Source organism: Micrasema longulum, unplaced genomic scaffold (genome assembly GCF_059751315.1).
Source record: "Micrasema longulum isolate JH-2025_06_02 unplaced genomic scaffold, ASM5975131v1 h1tg000066l, whole genome shotgun sequence".
In the NCBI taxonomy this organism is placed as follows: Eukaryota; Metazoa; Arthropoda; class Insecta; order Trichoptera; family Brachycentridae; genus Micrasema; species Micrasema longulum.
This window is the reverse complement of record NW_028277273.1, coordinates 16,196-37,819: the sequence shown is the minus strand read 5'-3', so window position 1 is coordinate 37,819 and position 21,624 is coordinate 16,196. Positions and strand designations below refer to the sequence as shown.

The 21,624-nt window shown below is 33.4% G+C and overlaps 1 protein-coding gene across 1 annotated transcript; it reads right to left on the bottom strand.

The window, feature by feature from the left end:
* Positions 1-922: 922 nt before the first annotated feature.
* LOC148285055 (brefeldin A-inhibited guanine nucleotide-exchange protein 3) lies at positions 923-21,604 on the bottom strand. Its single transcript, XM_088230476.1, has 23 exons — positions 21,181-21,604; positions 20,966-21,099; positions 19,701-19,820; positions 18,604-18,778; positions 18,118-18,247; positions 17,563-17,742; positions 17,379-17,474; positions 14,988-15,218; positions 14,088-14,315; positions 13,874-13,929; positions 13,108-13,409; positions 12,463-12,630; positions 11,921-12,104; positions 11,280-11,400; positions 10,207-10,402; positions 9,430-9,571; positions 8,596-8,839; positions 7,583-7,676; positions 7,340-7,507; positions 6,544-6,747; positions 4,412-4,585; positions 1,665-4,328; positions 923-1,231 (listed from the first exon to the last, which is right to left on the bottom strand). Exons 1-23 carry the CDS (start codon positions 21,263-21,265, stop codon positions 1,034-1,036), a joined length of 6,294 nt encoding a protein of 2,097 aa, XP_088086602.1. The 5' UTR covers positions 21,266-21,604; the 3' UTR covers positions 923-1,033.
* Positions 21,605-21,624: the final 20 nt, after the last annotated feature.

The window sequence follows — 21,624 nt, the reverse complement described above, 5'->3', positions numbered from 1 at the left end:
ATCATATTGATCAATATATGATTGTAGCATTTTCAAACTAAGGCTGTGTATTTGAGAAAATAGGAATCAATTACTGTAAAATGCCTTTAATACTGCATTCAAAATGATTTCATTCATTATTTTTTTGTAAGTATGTTAATCATATGGATATTTAAGTTACCAATACATTAAAAGATTTTGTTAATCAATTCTAAAAACGTATTGATTGAAAAACATTAGTTACACAATGATACTTATGTCGGCTTCGTGGTGTAGTAGTCAGCGAGTTTGCCTACCATGCGAGAGGTCTGATTCCTGAGGTTTGATTCCCGACATGGTTGACATAAAATATTTATTTAAAAAGGGTTTTTTTACAGTAGAATATTTCATAGTCCTTGTACAGACACCTGAAGCGTAAGACGGATCATCTTATCTTCATGTAACAAAAATGATCAAGATGCGCTGCAATTGGTACACCAATGCAATGCCCTAGGCACCATTAGGTGTGGAAAGGGAGTATGATGATGACTTATGTATAGTATAAATATGTATGTATGTATTATAATAAATTTTCATTTAAGCATATTTAATAGAATAATATTATTTAGTAATTGAAACAAATATTTTATGTGGGTCTTTTAGTGTATATTCTATAAATTTGACATTTGAAAATGCCAAAAATTTTACTGTAAGATATGAAATATTTTAATGTAACAAAAAATAAATACCCAATAAAAAATAATAGCATCTGTTGTAATAAATAAATAAAAACACCCAACATCTTATAAAAAAGGCTAAATAATTTTTTAAACATTATTTCCATTACTTTGCAATCTATTTTTAGTCTGTCAACCACTTTAGTGATTGGATGAAACATCAAATATACAGCTTTGTGCAAGAACTGTAAAAAAATAATAAAAATAAAAAATAATCTTATTTATTAGTATTATCATCATAAAAGCCATACGTTAGAATAAAGTTAAGATAGAATCTTGCAGTTGTATTTGGTCATGTGATTATATCCAGATTGTTAAGCTTAGTCAGATAAATGATTTTAAACAGTATCTCGTTTATTTGAGAAAGCCTCGATTCTTTGTATCAATAAAGGGTCAGTTGCGCACTTGAGTAATCTTGCATATCCATATTCGAGCATTGGTGCTGTCAATTCAAACTGATTCATGGGAAAGGACAGAATCAGTTCTAAATATGCTGCCAATATGTTCGCTAGGGCGATACGTTTGGCTTCAGCATCCTGAAACATTTATTGAAATAGTCAATTATTACTTACTATTTTTTTAGAGAAATTATTGTTATTTGTTAAAAGTGTTACTGCATAGTAGTTATAGGTAGTTGAAATATAAAAAAATGACATCTTTTATAAAAAAAATTAAAAAATGTAATTGTTTTACATGCAAAGCTATGCTTTAATAAATTATGATTTGTTGTTTGATAAAAATTATGATGAATATCAAACATACACATACATTTATTTATGTATTATTTACTAATTAATTAAACAAGAAATATTTTGAATAAAAGTAAAGCCAGTTAATTGATTCTGCTATTTTTTTTACACAGTAAATAAAATGGAAAGGAACAGAGGTATGTGTGAATACTTATTTGTTCGTGTCTGTGTATATGACAATGTGTTCTTGTGATGTACATATTTTACTAAAATGACTTACTTTGGAGATGCTATGTATCCTTTCTTGTTCAATTTCTGGAGGAACTGGTTGTGCTGGCAATAAAGGTTCCCCGTGTATGTTCAGGTTATTATTAGGAGTCATCTGTAGTTTATTGACCGTGAATTTCAAGTCCTTCTTCAAACTACTGTCATGGTTATTGGCTTCATCTAACTGTTTGTTGGATATTGGTTCACTATTTGTTTTGTAATACTCATTTGGTAAACTCTTCACCGAGTTGGCTGTACTGGCCGGCCGGACTGCTTCAAGCTCTGATTGTTTGTCATCGGTACAGTCACTGTCATACTCCAAACATACTGGCTGTTCTCTGAAGTCACTAAATGTGAATGGTTTTGGAACAGAGCTTTCGGAAGACTTGTCAGTTATAGGGGTAACGGATTCATAGGATGCTGTTTTACTGTTCATAAAGCATCTATTAGATTTATCTGGTTGCTCGATGTCAGATAAATCTTCATTATCTATGGAATTGGAGCTAACTTCGTGTATGTTGTCAGATATTTCACTGTTAGCTAGATCTGCTGCTACGCAATCTATTTCTATAGCATTAATATAGAGGTCACATAATAAATCCCAAGAATTTTTCAGGTCAAAAGTTCTGTTTAAACACTTGTTATCAAGGTCGTGTTGTGAAAATTTATCATTATCTAATAAATCCTGAAGCTTGTCAAGGGTCACCCGCTTTTTGGACAATCCTTGCAAGTGAAGTTCTGTAAGAGTTATCATTTTGATAATCCACGAGGCAGTTGTATGTTTGTAAAGATTTGCAGCACTGTCTAAATTTGACACTTTTTGAACTAGAAATTTTAATCCGGGCCTTATATCGAAGTTTATAGCTCTCCTGTATGACATGTCCAGACATTTAAGTAATATGTCTACATTATTATAGTTAAGTGCATAGCGATTATTAAGCACTAATCCACTAGATTTGAATGTATCTAATAAAATATGGTTCAGTGGCATGATATTAGTGATTTTTTGTAATAAAACAGTTGCAATAATCTGAATTAAGATTTGGTGCGCTAACAATCCGATAACGAGACTTTTGTGAGGAATTCTGATAGTCAATAAATCGGGGTTAGCGATTGATGCAGCATCTTGGGGATATAACAAGAATATGTAACTTCGATCATCTGTCAACACAAGATTCTTTATAAGCAGAGATTGATTATGTTGCCTGCTAAAGTTTTGGGCACTCTTGGTATTAATCGTGTGCTCTTTACTGTAGTCATAAAGGAATACTTGCTGTGCCATAGAGTGCAATCTCACATTATCATTAATAGAACTATCGCACCTAGCAGCTACTTTCACAATAGCCACGTCACCATAGAAACTGTTGGAATGCTCTTCAAAAGCCAGGGAAAGTTGTTGAAGAGGTGCTAAGCTAGCATTACAGGCTCTGTGTAAACTCGTGCAAGTTATTTCCCATTGCTGTTGTGTTAGTAAATATCCGGATGTTAGAATAATGTGGCGTATACACGATGCCCCCAGTCTAGCTATTATTTCGTGAGGTTGAGACACACATTCTACTAAAATCAAAAGCAGCTGTTTTAGAGAAAATGTCACAGATTTTATCTCAGAAGTTTCGCTGTGTTTTTCTAATTCTTCTTCACTTGTATCTGGAGTACTTCCGTTGAAATTGCTATATTTGTTAGAAAGGTTAGAGTCTTGATCTTCATGTTGTAAATTATTTAAATATTTTACAATCAGATCTGTTGCCATTCCGCAGCACTGCTTAAAGTTTGGAGCGAAGGAATCCCATTCCGTACCATTTTTGCTGACTTGCCTAAGCCATGTTTGCATGGATGGTAATAATAAATGGTTAATACAGTGCAAGCCAAAAGAAGGTCCGGGAATGACCATCATATCTTGGAATATTTTGAATAATGTTTCTAATGAGGCCATTTGGAATTGGCGGGGACAAGAAATACAAGCAGACACTAAACCTTCTATAAGCAAGTGCCATACTTTGAGAATGCCACTTGGTCGGTCAAACTTGACCAATGATGACATAGTAGATTTAGAACTTGGCAATGCTGTTGATAAAATCCTATATGATATGATATTACAATCAGTGTTATCAGACAAACTGGAAAATTGTTTTACATGCAATGCAGTTTTTGGGAAGAGAGCATCCACGACTTGTAACGGCATATCTGCATTGACTCTGTGAGCTGTGTTGAATGTAGGGCATTTGGGCATACTGTACATCATTCCTAAAATTTCAGCGCAGCTTTCGATGTAGCCTAAAGATTCTTTGCAAATTTCCACAGTCAATTGACATTGATAATTATCATTGAAATTGTCTTCATTCTTTATTACAAATCGCTGCGATAAATTAAACACAGTTTTAGAGTTACTATCTGGTGATTTTTGAGGACTGTCTGAATCTTTCTGACTGGAGAATGGTGTAGCATCTATATTTGATCCTCGGATATAACTCAGTAAACATAAAATGCAATCCACAGCGGCATTAGCGAAAACTAGAGTATTATCGGTGTTTAAAAACACCCTGAATATTTCCAGAACAGCGGAATATTGATTGTAGTTATGCGCTGCTCTCAATGTACCAAATAATGGTCTCCAACCAGATCTTATTTCAGTTTGATTAGCTTCGACAAACTGGCAAATGCAGGATATTATTTGCTCCTGTAAAAATAAAAATGTATTTTAACAAGAAAACATATTTTGGTTTTAACAGTAAATTTGATTATACAATTACTTATAAATACCTGAACATCACTATCGCACAATTCCAAGCACAAAAGATTTTCAAATGGCTTTAGAAGAGCTTCATTGAAATGAAAGTGCGGAAGTTCTGTCTGTTCATTTAGAAGTAATGTTATAGCATCATGAAGAGATTGAATAGCTTTTTTAGAAATTCGTCTATCTTTACTGCAAGCAGCCTGAAAAATACAAAATATTAGATCATTTAGTTTAACTCCCTTTAGACTGCATATCCTTATTCCTTGCTCACCATTTCAGTCGTATACTTAACCCCAAAGATTTTTGAGTTTGTTTATGAATTTGAAATAAGTGTTAGCTACATTTATGGACTATTGTGGCCGACACCATTAAAAATTAAGAAATACTAATTCTCTCGGTCTAGATTTTATTCCTATATTTTTCCTAAAAGGTTGTGTGGAACTGATAAAAAAACCACTTTGTTTTTTGTATAATCTTTCTATTAATACTGGGGTCTTCCCGGAAACATGGAAGACGTCAAAAGTAACTCCTATACATAAGAGTGGATCTAAGTCACCCATAGAAAATTACAGACCTGTCGCTGTTCTTTCTGCACCAGCGAAGGTATTTGAAATTATAATTTGTAGAATCATCACTTCCCGAGTAGAACCATTTATTATTGATGAAACTCATGGATTCAGGAAAGGCCGCTCGGTTGAGACCAATCTAATGATTTTCGCAAACTACATCACGGAAGCTCTGGACGCAGGACATCAGGTAGACTGTTCATATAATGACTTCGCCAAGGCCTTTAATACTGTCGACCATGATGTCTTATTAAAAAAGCTGTATGAGATCGGTTTCTCGGATGGTATGTTAAAATTAATGGCGAGCTACCTTCAAAATAGAAACCAATACGTCTCGTATGGTCTTTTTGCGTTAGAGAGTTTCTATACTTTCTCGGGCGTCCCGCAAGGCTCTAACCTGGGTCCATTGTTGTTCTCTATTTTCATTAATAATATTAAAAATGTAATTTTGAACTCGCGTTTTCTGTTATTTGCGGATGACTTAAAACTATTCTTAAAGGTGACAACTTTGGATGATTTTCGTCTTCTCTAAGCGGATATATCTAATATATGTGAATGGGGAAGGTGTAAAAAACTTAGGTTTAATGTTTCCAAGTGTTCGGTCACGTCTTTCACTAGGGCCCAAAAAACTCTATTTTTTCGCTACAAAATGAATGACCAGAATCTGATACGAACATCGAATGTTAAGGATCTGGGCGTTAGATTTGTGAGTACCCTGACATTTCATGAACACATAGAGACAATCAGTGGTAATGCATTGAAGATGTTGGGATTCGTTCTGCGTACTGCCAGGGTTTTTAAAAAAAACCCGCGTACTGAGAACTCTTTACAACTCCTTGGTGCGAAGTAGACTCGAGAGTGGCTCGATGATTTGGGGGCCACATGAACTGAAGTACTCTCTTATGATAGAGAAAATCCAAAAGATGTTTCTGAGATATCTCTACATGAGAGAGTGCGGGTATTATCCTTGGCTCTATCCGACCGAGTTTCTCCAGGGTATGCTTGGCTACAACAGTTTAGAGACTAGAAGGAATGTGTATTTGACTACACATTTTTATCGATTGTTGCGCGGTATTGTCGATAATCCTGAGATTATGATGAGCATTGGTTTGTATGTTCATGATAATTACCTAAGACAGCGTCAGCATAGATTGTTTCATATTCCGATATACAGGACCAACCTGCCGATGATTATGCCTGTTGGAAGAGCTACTGCTATGCTGAACAACATCGCTCTGGATATTGATCTGTTCCATGTATCCGAAGGGGTTTTCCGGAGCAGGATTCTCCTACTACTTTGACATGAATCTCTTTCATGTATTTTTTTATTTTTTATAATATGTACGTATTAAATGTATGTTTGTAATGTATATGTTATATTTAAATAAATGAATTGAATTGAATTACAAAAATTATATTTTGTACTTATTTATTTATTCACAGACTCGTTCAGTTAAATAAAATACTTAACGATTTTTTATTTACAAGTATACTCGGCAAGTACTGGTGAGATTATTTTAACTTTAAATCTTAAAATGGTGTTGTAACTCTTATTGTATTTTAGCCCCATTTAAACATAAATATTTATTTACCTTCATGTAATGTGGTCCCACAATGGTCCAAATGGCCATGTGATGAGATAGGGGCCGTGGCGCGCGAAGGCACTGCAGAGTTACCTCTCCCACGCGGGACAGCAGCCCTGCTCCCCCGGCCCCCGCTGGAGGTGGAGCCCTGCCCAGCACCCCCTTCCACCAACGCCCCCCGTGTTGCTCTGATTGAGAAGTCTCTGTACTTAACTAAAAAATATATATAAGGCATATCAGAAGATAACATCAACCTCTAAGAGAGCGAGGTTTTGAGAGAAAAAGTGGTTGCTGTTATTTTTTTAGATTTTTGACAAGCGACGCTATATAATGTTATACATATTATAAATATACTATACTAGCTAGCTACGAGATGTTGATTCTAAACAAAGGTTTAGTTGTTTGGTCATTAGTAATAGTTTAAAATAGGAAGCAAAAGTAAAAACTTTATTATTTTTTTCATTCAAGAAAATACACTTTTATTTTATTTGCACTGTTACTTCTGATTTTTGATTTCGTATGTATTGTACTGATGATCTAACAACCAGGCTTAAGTCTAAATATCCCATACTTATTTTGTAATCTTACAATTAGTATTTTGCATATTATTCGTAACAGATACTTAAACCAAATGATTAGTAAATTACATCAAGACAGCATGACCAATCGATTTACATCAAGAGTAATTATTATCTTATCATATACAAATGATCTTGTTGCTGAGATTGGTGTATCAATATAGTACTCTAGATTACAACAGTATTTTTCTTTATATTAAAAAATGTAATAAAATAGCACATCATACCTGTCTTTCAGATGCCAAACACAATTGTTGTAGAAATCCACAAAGTGCCGGAAGGTTTAATTTACTAGCAGCATCACCAAATAGTGAGTCAACTTGTTGAGATAAAGCACAGCATACTTTAGCTGCGTCTGTTCCGCATATAAAGCCGGGTGTATTACTTCTGTTTGTCTAAAAAGGATTACATATTACATTATCCCATATCAAATACATTAATTACGGTAAAAAATATAAGTTTGGACTTACTTCTTTATTTAATTTCTGGATTATAGATGCTACTGACATCTTATTGGTCGCTACGTTGTCTATGTTAGATTGAAGAAAACTGTATATGTCAACACTAAAATATTAAAACAATGGTTCAATCAACAAAAATGCATAAAAATATAAAGATACACCCTGTTTCAGGGCTAGATTGCAAAACTTCAAAGAAACATTCCTCAAAAAAACCTTTTTTTTAATGCAAAAAACTGAATGTATCAGAGATCTTAATTCCTTCGACCTCGGGACTGTAAAACAAGGCCTGCCCTCTCGCGATACGCGTGTTCGAAGAAAATAGGGAACGTTTTGTTTTATTTATTCATATAAAGACACATATTACAAAAAAATAATCAATTCAATCGAGCCCTTGCCAAGTCTTCACTCACTACTTAATTATATGCATTGCTGTTACATAAGTTTAAACTCCCAGAAGATAAAAACCATTAAATAATTTAATTCAGGGTAAAAAATAAGTATCCTATTTTACTTCTCACCTCTCCGGCTATCCCTAGGCAAAAACATATGTAAATTGGTCGCTCCGTTGAGACGTGAAGGAAACACAAACAAACAAACATACTTGCGCATTTATAATATTGGTATGGATGGATGGATGGATAGTGGATGGATGGAAGTATGCAAGTATGGATGGACGGATGGATACATAATGAGGAAGTTCAGTAGTTTTTTTTATTATTCTGCTGATTGATGAGTTGGCTTCCCGGAAACAAGAAATTTATCACTTCACATAACAATGTTGCAATTGATTGGTTGATTTTTAAAATCTTAGTAATTCATTTTTATGTATTTTTTTTATGCGTTTTTGAGAAACTTCGCCAAACAATTAAATGCTTTAATTTTTACAGCGTGTAAGAAAACATTTTTTATATCCAATTTCCCATAACACTGAACATCCTCATGACATACATATTTTATAAAACTTTACTAGAATTTTTAGAAAGGAGAATATTCCCTCGAAACAGGGTGTATGGAAAAATTACCATGTTTCATCATCTTGTCCTTGATTGAAATTAAAGCTTTGGTGTAGCTTGTCACTCAGGAAGTTGGAGTGAGAGTTGTGAGTGAAGGATATGGTTTTATTTCGTCCTGTTTGCAGTGTAATTAGTGGGGTGGTTGTGTTGCATTGTTGACCAAACAGAGTGTGTTCTAACCGCGACACATACTGACAGGCTGCGAATATGTGACGCCAACAATCCACTGAACGGGATCCCAATTCTAAACCACCTAAAATAATGAAAAACTATGTAATATTAAATATTCACAAAGCAAAACAGTTAAAACGATAAATAGCAAGGAAAAAATATACATATGTAATTGTTGAAATTAAGAACATGTAAATTGATTGTCAAGCACTCACTGTCAGAAACAGACCTTTACATTTTTAAACCACTTTCTTATATTTAATTCATATAACTTAGTTCTCTAATTTGAGATAATTAACCTTGAAAATGCCAAGCGGTATTTTTGAAACTAGTAAATTTTAACTAAATAATAATTATAATGGTTTCTAAAAATTTCATTTTAAATTAAAATAACAGTCACTGACAACTTGGAAAGTGAATTTTGTATTTATTTAGATAAAGTCTGAAGTATTCAGTACTATAAATTAGTGGTGACTGAGTTATTACCAGAGCTGGACCACCTATCATAGGTTCAGTTGGCAAAGAAGAACCAGACACTTGCTTACAAGGGAGGGGAGAATAATATGCTCAGATTAATTTACAAATGTGTATATTCCCGTCGCTTTTCAGTAAATGATGGGGTGCTAGATGCCGTTACATCCGGAGCTGGTTATTATTACAAAGAAAGATTACCAGAAATTAGGACATCGAGGGATAGGGCATGTGAGGAGACAATCTTAGTGGATGGAGGCTCGGAGCAAGCAGAATCGGACAGTAGTGATAGTAGACTACTACATCGGTTCTGTAAGCTCAGGATGTTGCTGATACGTGCCGCCTAAAACCAATTTAAAACAGAATCTATAATACAAATATTTAAGAAAAATCTATTGTAATTTTAAGACATAAGTTTACTAAGGCATATTAAAATCCCTTTGGACGGAAAACTAACAGAATAGTTTTAATAGACAATTCATAAATATTGTAAAACAGTCAAATTTTGAAAGCGGACATTATAAAACTATTGAATATTCTTTTTTTGACTTAAATTATATCAGGTGCAAAAGTATTTGTCAATAGTCTTACATATTTGTATATGAGAAATTTCGACACAAGGAGCAGGACAGCAAAATATGATGTATGATTTAAGTATCGCTAACTTACACCTGACTTCAGACAGTACATTACAATAATACATATAATTCCACCATTGCAATCTCAAGTTCTTTATTCCTATAGTATTTTAGTACAGTTGTAAGCTTTCAGGATGTGTAAATTTAGTGCCAAAACATATTTTAAAATCCAGTGCATCTTCAGCATACTCTTGGGTGGTATTTATAAATGCAGCATAATCTTGAGTGGTTATTATAACAATAATAAATACTACTCAGGATCAGCTCCATACACTGTTGACGTATCTAGTGACGCCGTGGATGCAGTGAAAGGAGTAATGTTATTTAACGCAACAATTACCTTGTGCAAACCTTCTAAAGCTAGGGAGACCAATTCATCTCTCACTTTGTCTTTTTTTAGGATAAATCTAGATTTCCGGGGCAATAATTTATGCAATTTGACTCTGGTAGAGAGTTTGGAGACAGAGTCGGAGTATCTCCCTACCAGAGGGGCACTTAGCAGGGTCACCATAGAATCCCACATGCAAGTTAGAACTCTGAAAAAATAACATTTTTATATATTAGAATTAAGTTTTTAAGGAATGGATGAAAATAATCTTTCGGAAATTATGAATTAAAACGAAATAACAAACAACATAATCAAATGCTAAAATGACTAATCAACCCAGTTACGAGAAAACTAATGGAAATTTAATGAGGAATCAAACACAGGACCCTGTAGCCAGTAGTTAGACCATTTATTTATTATTTCACTATTTTTGTATTTTTTTTTATTTAAAAATTATATTCCCTCACTGTCACATGCCCAGGGAAGTGTTAAAATAAATAAACATGTTCTAAATTACATATTGAATAAAATATTGCTTTTAACATTTAAATATAATATAAAAACTTATAAATTAAAGCACTTTTTGGCTATTTAGCCTAATCAAGTCATCAATCCGTGCGTAACCCCCCTTCATTGCACCACAGAGACATTTATTTAATTTAATTTTGCTTTTGAGACAAGCATTGTCGACAAAATTAAGAATGGGGTGCTTCAGTGGTTTGGACATGTAGAGTGAATGGACAGCGAAAGAATGGTTGAAAAGATTTGCAATGAGAATGTTGATGGATGCAAAAAAATTAGGAAGACCAAGGAAGACATGGCATGACCAAATTTAACAAATACTAAAACAAGGACATGTCAAAAGGTGGAATAATCGGCATGTTCGCATGAGAAGATGCATGAATGTAGAGGATGCGAGGTTTGTATTTAAAGATAGAGTGATGTGATATTCTATCTTTTTTGGAAACGCCTAGGAGAAAAGGTGGGATGCTTTGTTTGTTTAGTTTTTCTCATAAATAGGGATTCAATGAGATTCCCTATTTATGAGGAAAAATACTTGTATTTAAAAAAGTTTATCAAAATACCTTCGAGCCAATTTTAGCGCTGCAGTCTTCTCAGCTGATCCAACATTTCCATTAGGTGTGGACACCTCCTTTAACCTTTGCCAATCACACATTACCTGACTTGTACCAAGACCTCCAAAATCTGAAATATAAAAAAAATTATGATAATCACAAATATTTCCGACCAAAATCTATTTATAAAAACACATTGAATGAAAATTAATATGAAATTTACTAACCAGACTTAAAATTTTCGGCTATTATCATATTTAGGTGTGAACGAACAAACCTCAGAACTTAGATTCGGAGTTTCCAACACTACCATGGGACCATAAATTGACAAAGTTAGTAAGTTCTCTAGATATGCATTTATTACATGTTGAATAAAATACAGAATTTGATCATAAAGTGCGTGAGTAACGGCGATAACTGAATTGAACTGCACTATATTATCACACTCTGTGGTCCTTTTATATTATGTCCTGTTCTTTTGTTCTTAACGTCTCTATGGTGGTGATAAAGATGAAACACTCCAGAGCATTGCGGTGGATTCAATTTTGTTACAAAGAGTTAAAAGTCTTGTGTGTAATAATATTGGTCTAGCACAATATAATGTAATATATTGAATGTAATATTGTGAATGTATATTATTAGTTACTGACCAATAAGGAGGTTGACCAGTGCATTGTGCTCTTGTACAGACGGTTGGTATCCACCGATCTCCAAAACAGAGGTAGTGAGGACCTGCTGGTACACCTCACATAGCCAGGTGGAAGATAGGTATACCAGCACTCCACTTCCGTGGACTTCTTCCACAAACTCATCTTCTGATAGAGGAACTGATGTCTTAAAATACAAAACAAACAGCAAATCAGTATCAAATCACAAACAATTTAGAAGAGCAAACAAAATAAAAAAATGTTTGGTTTTCCAGGAAATAATTTAGTCTGCCAAAAAGGAGTAGGAAACGGTAAAAATCTGAACTACTACATTATTATAATGCTGGCAACACCAATGTATAAATTCTTGTTTTGTGATAAGTTATGACAAGGTCATGACACTCTTTTTCAGTAAGGCTGTTTTTAAGTAAAAACTGTTACTTTTATCATAGAATATATTTTAATCAAGTAAAACATATTCAAAGTGATGTTTTTGATTTAAACTGATTATTTAAAATATACTGACTTATGAATTAGACACTTACAGTATTTCCCTTGTAGTATCCGGAGTAAATGAGTTTAAGGTTAAGAAGGAGAGTAGAATATGTTGCCAGATATATTCCGTCAGCATTCATTATTGTGGATGTCGATGGAGAACGAGCTGCATTAAACTGGCAACATTTGGATGCAAAATCCTGCATTGATTCATCCACCTGAAAATGAAATTTAAAATCACTCACTGTCCTGGCATTCGATATTCCTAACTTGTACATAATATTTCATTAATAGATAATTACAGCGCTAATCAATCGATTCAACAAGAGAAAGTATACCAAATATTTTTCATATTTTTTTGTATGTACAAAAAATAATGTAGCTACTAATTTGTCAATTTTTGGGGAATCTTAAATCAACCTTTTCTAATTTTGAAAGATTAAAATTTCAAATCTACTATTTGATCATTTTATTTTGAATATTAACATAACATACACACAAAAGAAATACTCTAATAATTATAGTGTAATAAAAAATAAAATATTTCACTATCATTCATATTTATTTTTGTTTTCCTTCACTTTTGGTGTTTGTGTTATTTTTAACTATGCCCCATTTTATGTTAGAAAAGCAATGATAAAATTAAATGTGTTCTGCTCATTAGAATTAAAAAATGTTTGGAGAAACGATCTTACCTCTACACATGTTCGAAAAGAAAGCAGTTTTGGTACCATAACATTCTGTAAGGTCTTAACAAATTGCTTGGCATTTTGTCGCTCAACATCTACATTATAGTCTGTTATGTTACAGCGTCCCAAATTCAAGGTGGATGGAACCGATTTCATGAACCCAGTGTCATCTTTGTTGTTGGAAGACAAGTTTTCTAAGCTGTCTTTCCGGTAGGAGGAATGTTGCCGGGAAGGGAGGAACACACTGTCTGCATCAGAGTCCATCTCACCTTCTGATGCAGAGCCATTCTCTTCTGGACCAGATGTATCTAAAATAAGATTAATTAATCATATAAAATCTTTATTAACTACATCTATCATCAACCCATTTCCCACTTTCACGTTCATACATCTTCTTTAATTACATATGTATGTAGACTTTTCACTTTACTAAATTTAAGGTTTGAATTAACCTGATCATACTGTATATTTTGGCCTCTTCTTTTCTTCGAAGATGACGCAAAAAAAATGCAGCACAGCTTCTACAAGTTGCAAATTGCAAAATGGCTGCTGAGGACAGGCGGAGTTGGAGGCAAAAGTTGAAGGAGACCAAGGCTCTATTTGGGTTGTAGCACCATCGAAGAAGAAGAAGAAATTATCACAGTGACTCTTTTTTTATCTTTTCGATTAGACTTGTTGCAAAGTTGCATTCTCTTAATATTTTATGATTCGTAACCCTGTCATACATTGATTTCTAATACAATGTTTGTAAAAAAATATGTAGGCAACACACCTGACGAATCTGTACCATCATTTTCCAGTTTACTTTGCATTTCAGCAACAAGATCTCTGAAATAACACAGGAATATAAATAAAATACACATGCTACACACATCGTTGGTAATTTTTTTATGTGCAAGATTTTGGATATTGTTTCTGATAATGGGATATTTTTTTTAATGTAAAATCACAACCATTCGTTGGAATATTTTTCACCATAAGCTTACCTATAAGGACTTGGTAATCTCGCCAAGCTCTGATAAGTGAGAGGTCCTCTGTAATCAGCGTCTTCTAGCTTTAGCCACTTGTTGTTTATTTCTGTGGCATTTGGTGGAAGGTATTTCCCTTCACACAAGTCCTCCAGAGCACCCAGCAGGCTCACTATGCATTCCAAACTGACTAGAAGCACGTGAGAGTTGTTACTCACAGCGCACTCTTCAATAGCATCCATTATTCTGAAATCATTGAGAACAACACAAATGATTATGAATTATTATTATTTAAATCTATTTACAAGATTGACAGATAACATATTTGAAAAGTGAATATGGATATCTAGACATTTACAGGGCTTATAATATATAACCTGTCATTGGCTGTTATATATTATAAGCCCTGAGCTATAGAGATATTATAAGCACTAAATAATAACATTAACCATTCTTCCAATGTTCAAACATTGACGTTTCTTATATACTATTTGTATGTCAAAATGTTTGTAGACAACTACTAGATATTTCCCATTAGGGAGTTAATCAACATTGATATAATAAATTGAGTTTCTCTAGTGATATTTCTTGGTGGAACTGCATTTTAATTATAAGAAAAATATGTTGCTTAGTTTTGACCACATTTATTTATAAAATTTTGACCATAGACCGGATTATGTCATTACCAATAATATCAGACTGGTCAAAAAAATTATAAAACCCGGTCACTGGTAAAAAATGTATTATCAAAAGTGGTCAAAATTAAATAACCTTTTTCATTATTATTTTTTAAAATTTTTGTATTTATTTTATTGTTTTGCATCACAACAGGCCAAGTGGTGACAGAACAGAACACCTTTTTAGGGACTGTGTGGAACATATCCCTGTGTAAAAAGAGGTTCCAGTGTATATACTCACAATCTGACGAGTGCCATATCGTCGCTGTGCTGGTCGGAAACATTGTTGGATTGCCTCAGTATGAGGAGGTAGCAGAGCTTCTTGGGGTCCCCCAGTATGTCCTTAGTGCTGGCAAGGGCCTCTGCCCTGTGAGACACCGGGGGGTAAAGTAGCATGCGGTGGTAGAGGGCCTCTAGCACTGGCCGCATAGACCCAACACACCCCACTAGGCGAAGCAACTGTCCCGCAATACTGAAATAAAACATACCACGGAATAAGGAAGTTTAGTTGGATTTTTGCTGTTATTTTGAAGGTATTCTTTACAATTGTTTGAAGATTTACATTTTACCACCGCATTGTGCACATATTTATAGGATTATCCCTAGAGCCCTTACAGGGCACTGCTGACTGAATAAACACCTCGCAAGAATGAACCTTTCTGAAACATCTACGATAGTTGATATGCTCCACCCCTGACCTGCTACGAGTTGACCAGTCGAGCTGATGTGTACGCATTATATAGCCTATTATGCCTACGAGTAAAGTACCAAGCGACAAGTTGAATCATGCAATGGTTAAGTTACAACATACCGCAGACCACTGCAAAATGCTTTAAAGTGCTGTTTCATCAGGACAATGCTCCAGCACAAAAGGTGTTAGTTTCAATAACTACTCTTCACGAAGCTGGGTTTAAATTGAACACCCCCCATATTCACCTGATCTAGCCCCCAGTAACTATCCGATTCCCAAAACTCGAGGAACATTTGCATGAAAATAAATTTTTGGACGACAACGTGGTCATGTGCTGTGTTGACGAGTGGTCAGCAGGAGTCAGACAAATATTCTACCGGGAAGCTATCGAAATGTTGGAAAAATAAGGTACAAAAATATTTTCTCATCCACTTTTAAATAGGTCAGGGGTGGAGTATATCAATCATCTCTCGTACATGCACATTATGCAGTGCCGATGATGAAACACCCATACACATTCTATATGAATGTGATGTTTTATATCACAAAAAATACGCATCTTCAAGGGACCAATAGTTAAACCTTAGGATATAAGAGTGCTATTAGTCAATACTTTAAAGACCTGGGTATGGAGGAGAAGATTTAGCAATAAATATGAGAGCACTCGCTCTCCATTCAGAAGCCTGGCTCTTTAAATACCTATGTTTGAAGTAACATCAGGATCATATTTAGCTTTACCCCTTTCATTGAGAAAATAAATAAATTGAGAAATTAATACGTCGTTAGTTTTTTTTCTATAAATACATTTAATCTGAAATAGAAAATGCTTATAGTATTAGTTTACAAAAAAGTTATTAGTAAAACATTGAATAAGAATGTAGTTTTATATGAATAAGTATTATTATTAAATTGAAATATTATTATTAATTTCTAGATCATTGAAACACATTTGCAACTTTATACAAATAAAATAAATGATCATATTTATTGATCTGAGTAGATTAGGCACAAAATAATGTCAGTAATCAGTGTAAAAATACAATATAAATGCATGTTAAAAGGCATATAAAAATTACCCAAAATGGCAGCATGCATATTTAAAAACAGTGCCGATTTTTTAAATTATTTGTATAAAAAAAACAAGGGAACACAGGTTTCATTATTTACAGTATATTAAAAAATATTCTGTTTTAAAACATCTCAACATTGAAACTGTAAAAATGTAATTTAGAATATAATTAAAAATTTTACACTGCAAAAATAATATTTACAATTATTAAATAGTGATCCATTTTACTTCAAAACAATTTGTATTATTGTCAATTAAAATAAATTTGGCAATAAAAGTTTGACTACACATAATGATTTAATATTGCAAGTAATTTAATAAAGCGAAAACCAAGAAACTGGGTGTCAGTTATTGACATATTGATATATAGACGCGCCCTATAAAGGAAAATATTTTTAAGAGACACGAAAACGCACCCATAGTTATTAAGTTTGTTTATTTACACCAGGGCTGCGTTCAACGATCATGCATATGCTACTAAAAATTGGAGGATACTCATTTTTGGTACATAAAAATATTTATATTTGAATTTTTTACGTAAGGTAAGGCGTTAAGGCGTCACAAGTCGTAGTTTGACGTGGCAAAAAATAATATTTATATTTGAATATTAATTGTTTTAAGCTTTTTAAATCACTCATGAATAAATATTTACCTATGAAAAGTTACACAATCCTTTTTACAATGTTTATCCAAAAGGTTTTTACACGCTTTCATGACAGAAGCAGACATTTTGGTTTCGATCCTAAACGTCACGCCTGGCTGGCGGTCGAAGAACGACTAAATACGCGCCAGGCTCATGGCATATCTATGGGTATTAATATGTCAATGGTGTCAGTATGACAGTTAGTTATCTAATGTTCTGTGGAACTTACCTATAAACAGTTTTAGCTTGTTGACTGTTGAAACTAGGAGCACTGGCAAGAGATCCAGAACCTCTTCCGGAATCATCAACACTATGGCCTTCATCCCTAAAAAAGATGTATGCGTATTATGCACACACTCTTCAAGAATAAAATTATTCATATTTATGGAGTAAATTATTTCAAGAACCCTTGCCTAGATTTGATGTTTTTATCCACACGAGGTGTGCCGAGAAACGATATGAGAGCGGGACAAAACTTCTGCCATAGGAAGTTAGTGAAATGTGTGTTACTATTGACTATCTCTGGCAAACTTGTCACCAATGTAAGGAGACATTCAAGATAAAATATGGCTGTCACATTTGATTTTGTTGTCCTGAAAGTGAAACAGAAAAAGTTAATAAAATGAAACATGATCAAATAGAAATGATAATTCAGCGAGCAGAAGACAAAACGAAAATAAGTCATCAATGTTTTGATTTGTAAGCAAATTGTATCGTAGAGTTTCTGGCACAAGTTGGTAAGTACATTTTACTAGTTGTGAGATATTTCACTTTTGAAGTTAAAACCTCATGCCAAATTAACCGCAAGTTGAATATTATAACAACACAGAACAGAAATATGAATTCTAAAATAAAATAAATATCTTATTACTATTAACTTTGGCCGTGATAAAATTTATTGTTTATTATATTCCATACATTTCCTTTTTTTTTTTTAATACATGTGATTATGTAAAATATATACTTACATTTGTGTTTCACACAGTCTACTGCACAAATATTGCATAACAGGAATAATTTCACTAAAACAGGCCACTGCGGAAACTTTACTTTTGACGAGAGGAGACCCTTCATTTAATAATTCTTGACATTCTTCATCTGTAAAAGATTGGAATACATATCTTCATGATCATAGAATAATTACGCATGTGTAACATATTATTTTCTTCAACTATAATTATAACAAGTTATTTATTTCTTTAATTATAACATGTTATTTTCTTCAACTTTACATGAGAGCGCTTTAAAAATGTTTTTGACTTTTTATGTCACAACTCAATAAGTGCAAAAGTATATTATTTGAAACTAGGGTTGAATATAAAGCCTTTATAAAGCTGGAGGGACTGGAGGAGTACATGCCAGGATAGAGGGAGATGGCGGCAAATGTTGAAGGAGGCCAAGGCCCACAGCGGGCTGTAGAGCCATGATGATGATTGGTTGAGTTTAATATTTACCTAGTGATAAACAGAAAGCACGAATGGTCATGGCGGCTGCGGCCCGAGCAGGGGCTGCCACAGGGGCAGCTATGGCGGCTTCAGCACAGCGCCCTGCCAGCCACAATACCAGGCGCCCATTAAGGGCTCCTCCACTTCGTAAACCTAGAGCCAGGAGCACCCGAAGGATGTGGACCTGATGGCAAAATTAAATACAAGGTAAAACATTCAAATAGTCAAACTCTGCAAGTCCCATTTTGTAATCATTGGGATAAATAAAATAAAAATATTTAAACGGCAATGTTTTGAGTATCTCCAAATGAATATAAACAGGCTGGCCGCCATGAGCTATGTAAATCCTATCGCCCCTATTGGTAAACCCTGTACTTGCAATACAAAATAAGTGCTAAACATGTAAAATTGCAAAAAAATATTCCTCACAGCTACATTAGATACAAAAATACCTATTCTGAAATAGAATACAATGAGGAACTTCAGCCCTACGGGAAATTGGATACAAAAAATGTTTTCTTACGCGGGGTAAAAATTAGAGCATTCAATTGTAAGGCAAAGTTTCTTGAAAATGTACAGAAAAAATTATAATAAATATTTTGATAAAAACGCACTACTTTAAATGACGTCACTGGTTCATGTGAATCAACCTATAATCTAAGAGCTATGGAAGATTTCCGGTCTGCTTGTCGCTTCTGGACCAATGAGAAGAACTGAATGAGAATAAGCGGAAATGAACCTCTGACGTTACACGCGGAGTTATTTCAGAAATACAAAACTTTGAAAAATCGTAGCGCCGATAATACGATATATAAAAATTTAAAAAAAATAATTTTGACTTAGTTTAACAGTCTATTAACAAATATTTTTTTTTTAAAAAACCACTGAACTTCCTCATTTGTCAAATGTGAAGATACCTAATTAGTTTTATTTTAAAGGATATTATTACAATATTATAAAAACATCAGTTGTGTTTGAGACTCTGAGAGCCAATATCTTGCTATAGTAATAAGTTACGCAGAAACAAAACTAAGGAAATATGCATGTATATCACATTCACACACTAATGTTTTTGTGTGGATATGTTTATGACACTTTATTCTTACTTGTGTCTCCTGTGGATGGTACGCCATTGAAGACGTTGCACAAAGCAGCTGCGAAGGTAACCACAGTGAATCATCTTCAGGCTCATTTCCTCTATGGAATCGATCATCTCTTAGAATTTTCTAGAAATACATTTTAATAAATAATTATACACATAATACGATCAGGCAATTCTCGCATTGACATCAATAGGAACTCTGAAAATGGTTTTAAATGATTGGCAAGTACAGTTAAAAACTATGACACATAACAATATACATATTATTACTATTATGGATAGCTTAAATACTGCCATTCTTGTAATGCGCATACCTCAAAGGCACTTATAAAAGTGATTCTATGGAAAGTTAAATAAAAAATAAGAAATATTAACGTTCTCATAATTTACCCAAATATTTAAATTTTGGTGGCCAAATGGAAATAAAGTTCAGGTATAGTGGGGTTCGAACCTCAGACCTCTGATCCGTGAGTCCGCAACACTAGCCACAGGACCACAACCCGATTCTTGATCTTTCAGTAAAACAATTCATGTTATTACATGCTAAGGATTTATTAAAATGATTATGCCCTAGACTGCAGTTTGCTAATGACAATGAATTATTAAAGGTTAAGAAAATCCATTCTCTTTGATGTCCTTATTTTAATTAAGTGCTTTTTAGTACATAAATAATACTGTTAAAATTTTGGATATTTATATTTTAACCAAAATTAAAATATAGTAGTATGTTTTGCAAATGTTGTGCCCAAAATACTGCAACTTTTAAATTTTAATAGTTTTTATTAATTGTTTTTCTTTTTTCATGCTTACCCATCACGTTTTTAATTCTGACTATATATACCCATCAAATTTTGAGGATCCTTCTATATATACCCACACCTTAAAGGCTTCCAATATTTTGATAAGCTTTTCACTGAGAGTCCAAGCCTTCATTCCGTACAGGAGCACTGATTATACATAACACCGTACCATGCGCATTCGAAGGTTTCAATTAATATCATGGCTGGACAACACCCCTCTTATCTTGATGAACATGGATCTAGCCTGTTCTATAAGATATTTTATTTCAATATTGATTAATAATAGTTTAATTTATCTTTATTTTTGATTAGATATTAGATGAGAAGATATTCCCTTTTATTAATGAGGCCTTATTTATTTTCCTACTCAATTAGACTGAAATAAATTAACTAAAGGATACAGTATATAAAATTTTGAGAAAATTACTACTAGATATGTACTAAAAATATGTACTAAAAAATTACATACATGAAATCCATTTAAAGCTAATGACACTAATTTCGGTTTTTTGGTTTCCAAAGCTATTTGTAATGGTAGAAAGCACACTCTTCTTAGTTCGTAGGAAGGATCCCTGGTGGAACCCTGTTGTGTACACAGCAAATCTGAAATGTTTTCATTGTGTTTATTGTATAAGAGTGTATTATATATAAAAGTTTATATGTTCACTTGATTTGTTGGTTTACCATAGGCCTGCTGGCAAGATTTTCGCAAATGAGCTCCCTTGGGTCCATTAGATTCTTTAATAATATCCAAAAGTAGCTCTTCCATTTTAACAAGCTTCTTTTCTACGATAAATAGCTGAATACACTTTATCCTCTTGCTAGAGAATGAATAATTTTGATAAAATTCAAATAATTATTATTCTCAGTAAGGACAATGTAGAATGCCATTTTTTTTAATGTTCACATTTAACACAAAATGTCAAAGGTTCCATATGTTTATTTCTTGCACGATTTTCCACAAACAGAAATGTCATATGTTACCTGTAGATTCTGTACTGAGCATGCTCAGAAGTGGCCAATAGTGCAAGACTTGGAAAAATCAATACTCTGTACCCCCATTATAAAGGTACTGTGTGGATGCAATCCTGGCAAGATGTATTGTTTCCTGTATATTAAAACCATAAA

What these genes read in the sequence shown, in the direction of transcription:
- LOC148285055 (XM_088230476.1), bottom strand. Translation starts at nt 21,265, where the DNA reads ATGGAAGAGCTACTTTTGGATATTATTAAAGAATCTAATGGACCCAAG. An exon ending in GATACTACAAGGGAAATACT is followed by an intron (nt 12,105 to 12,462) that starts GTAAGTGTCTAA and finishes TTGTATTTTAAG; the next exon opens with ACATCAGTTCCTCTATCAGA. An exon ending in CCTCGATGTCCTAATTTCTG is followed by an intron (nt 8,840 to 9,429) that starts GTAATCTTTCTT and finishes TCATTATTTTAG; the next exon opens with GTGGTTTAGAATTGGGATCC.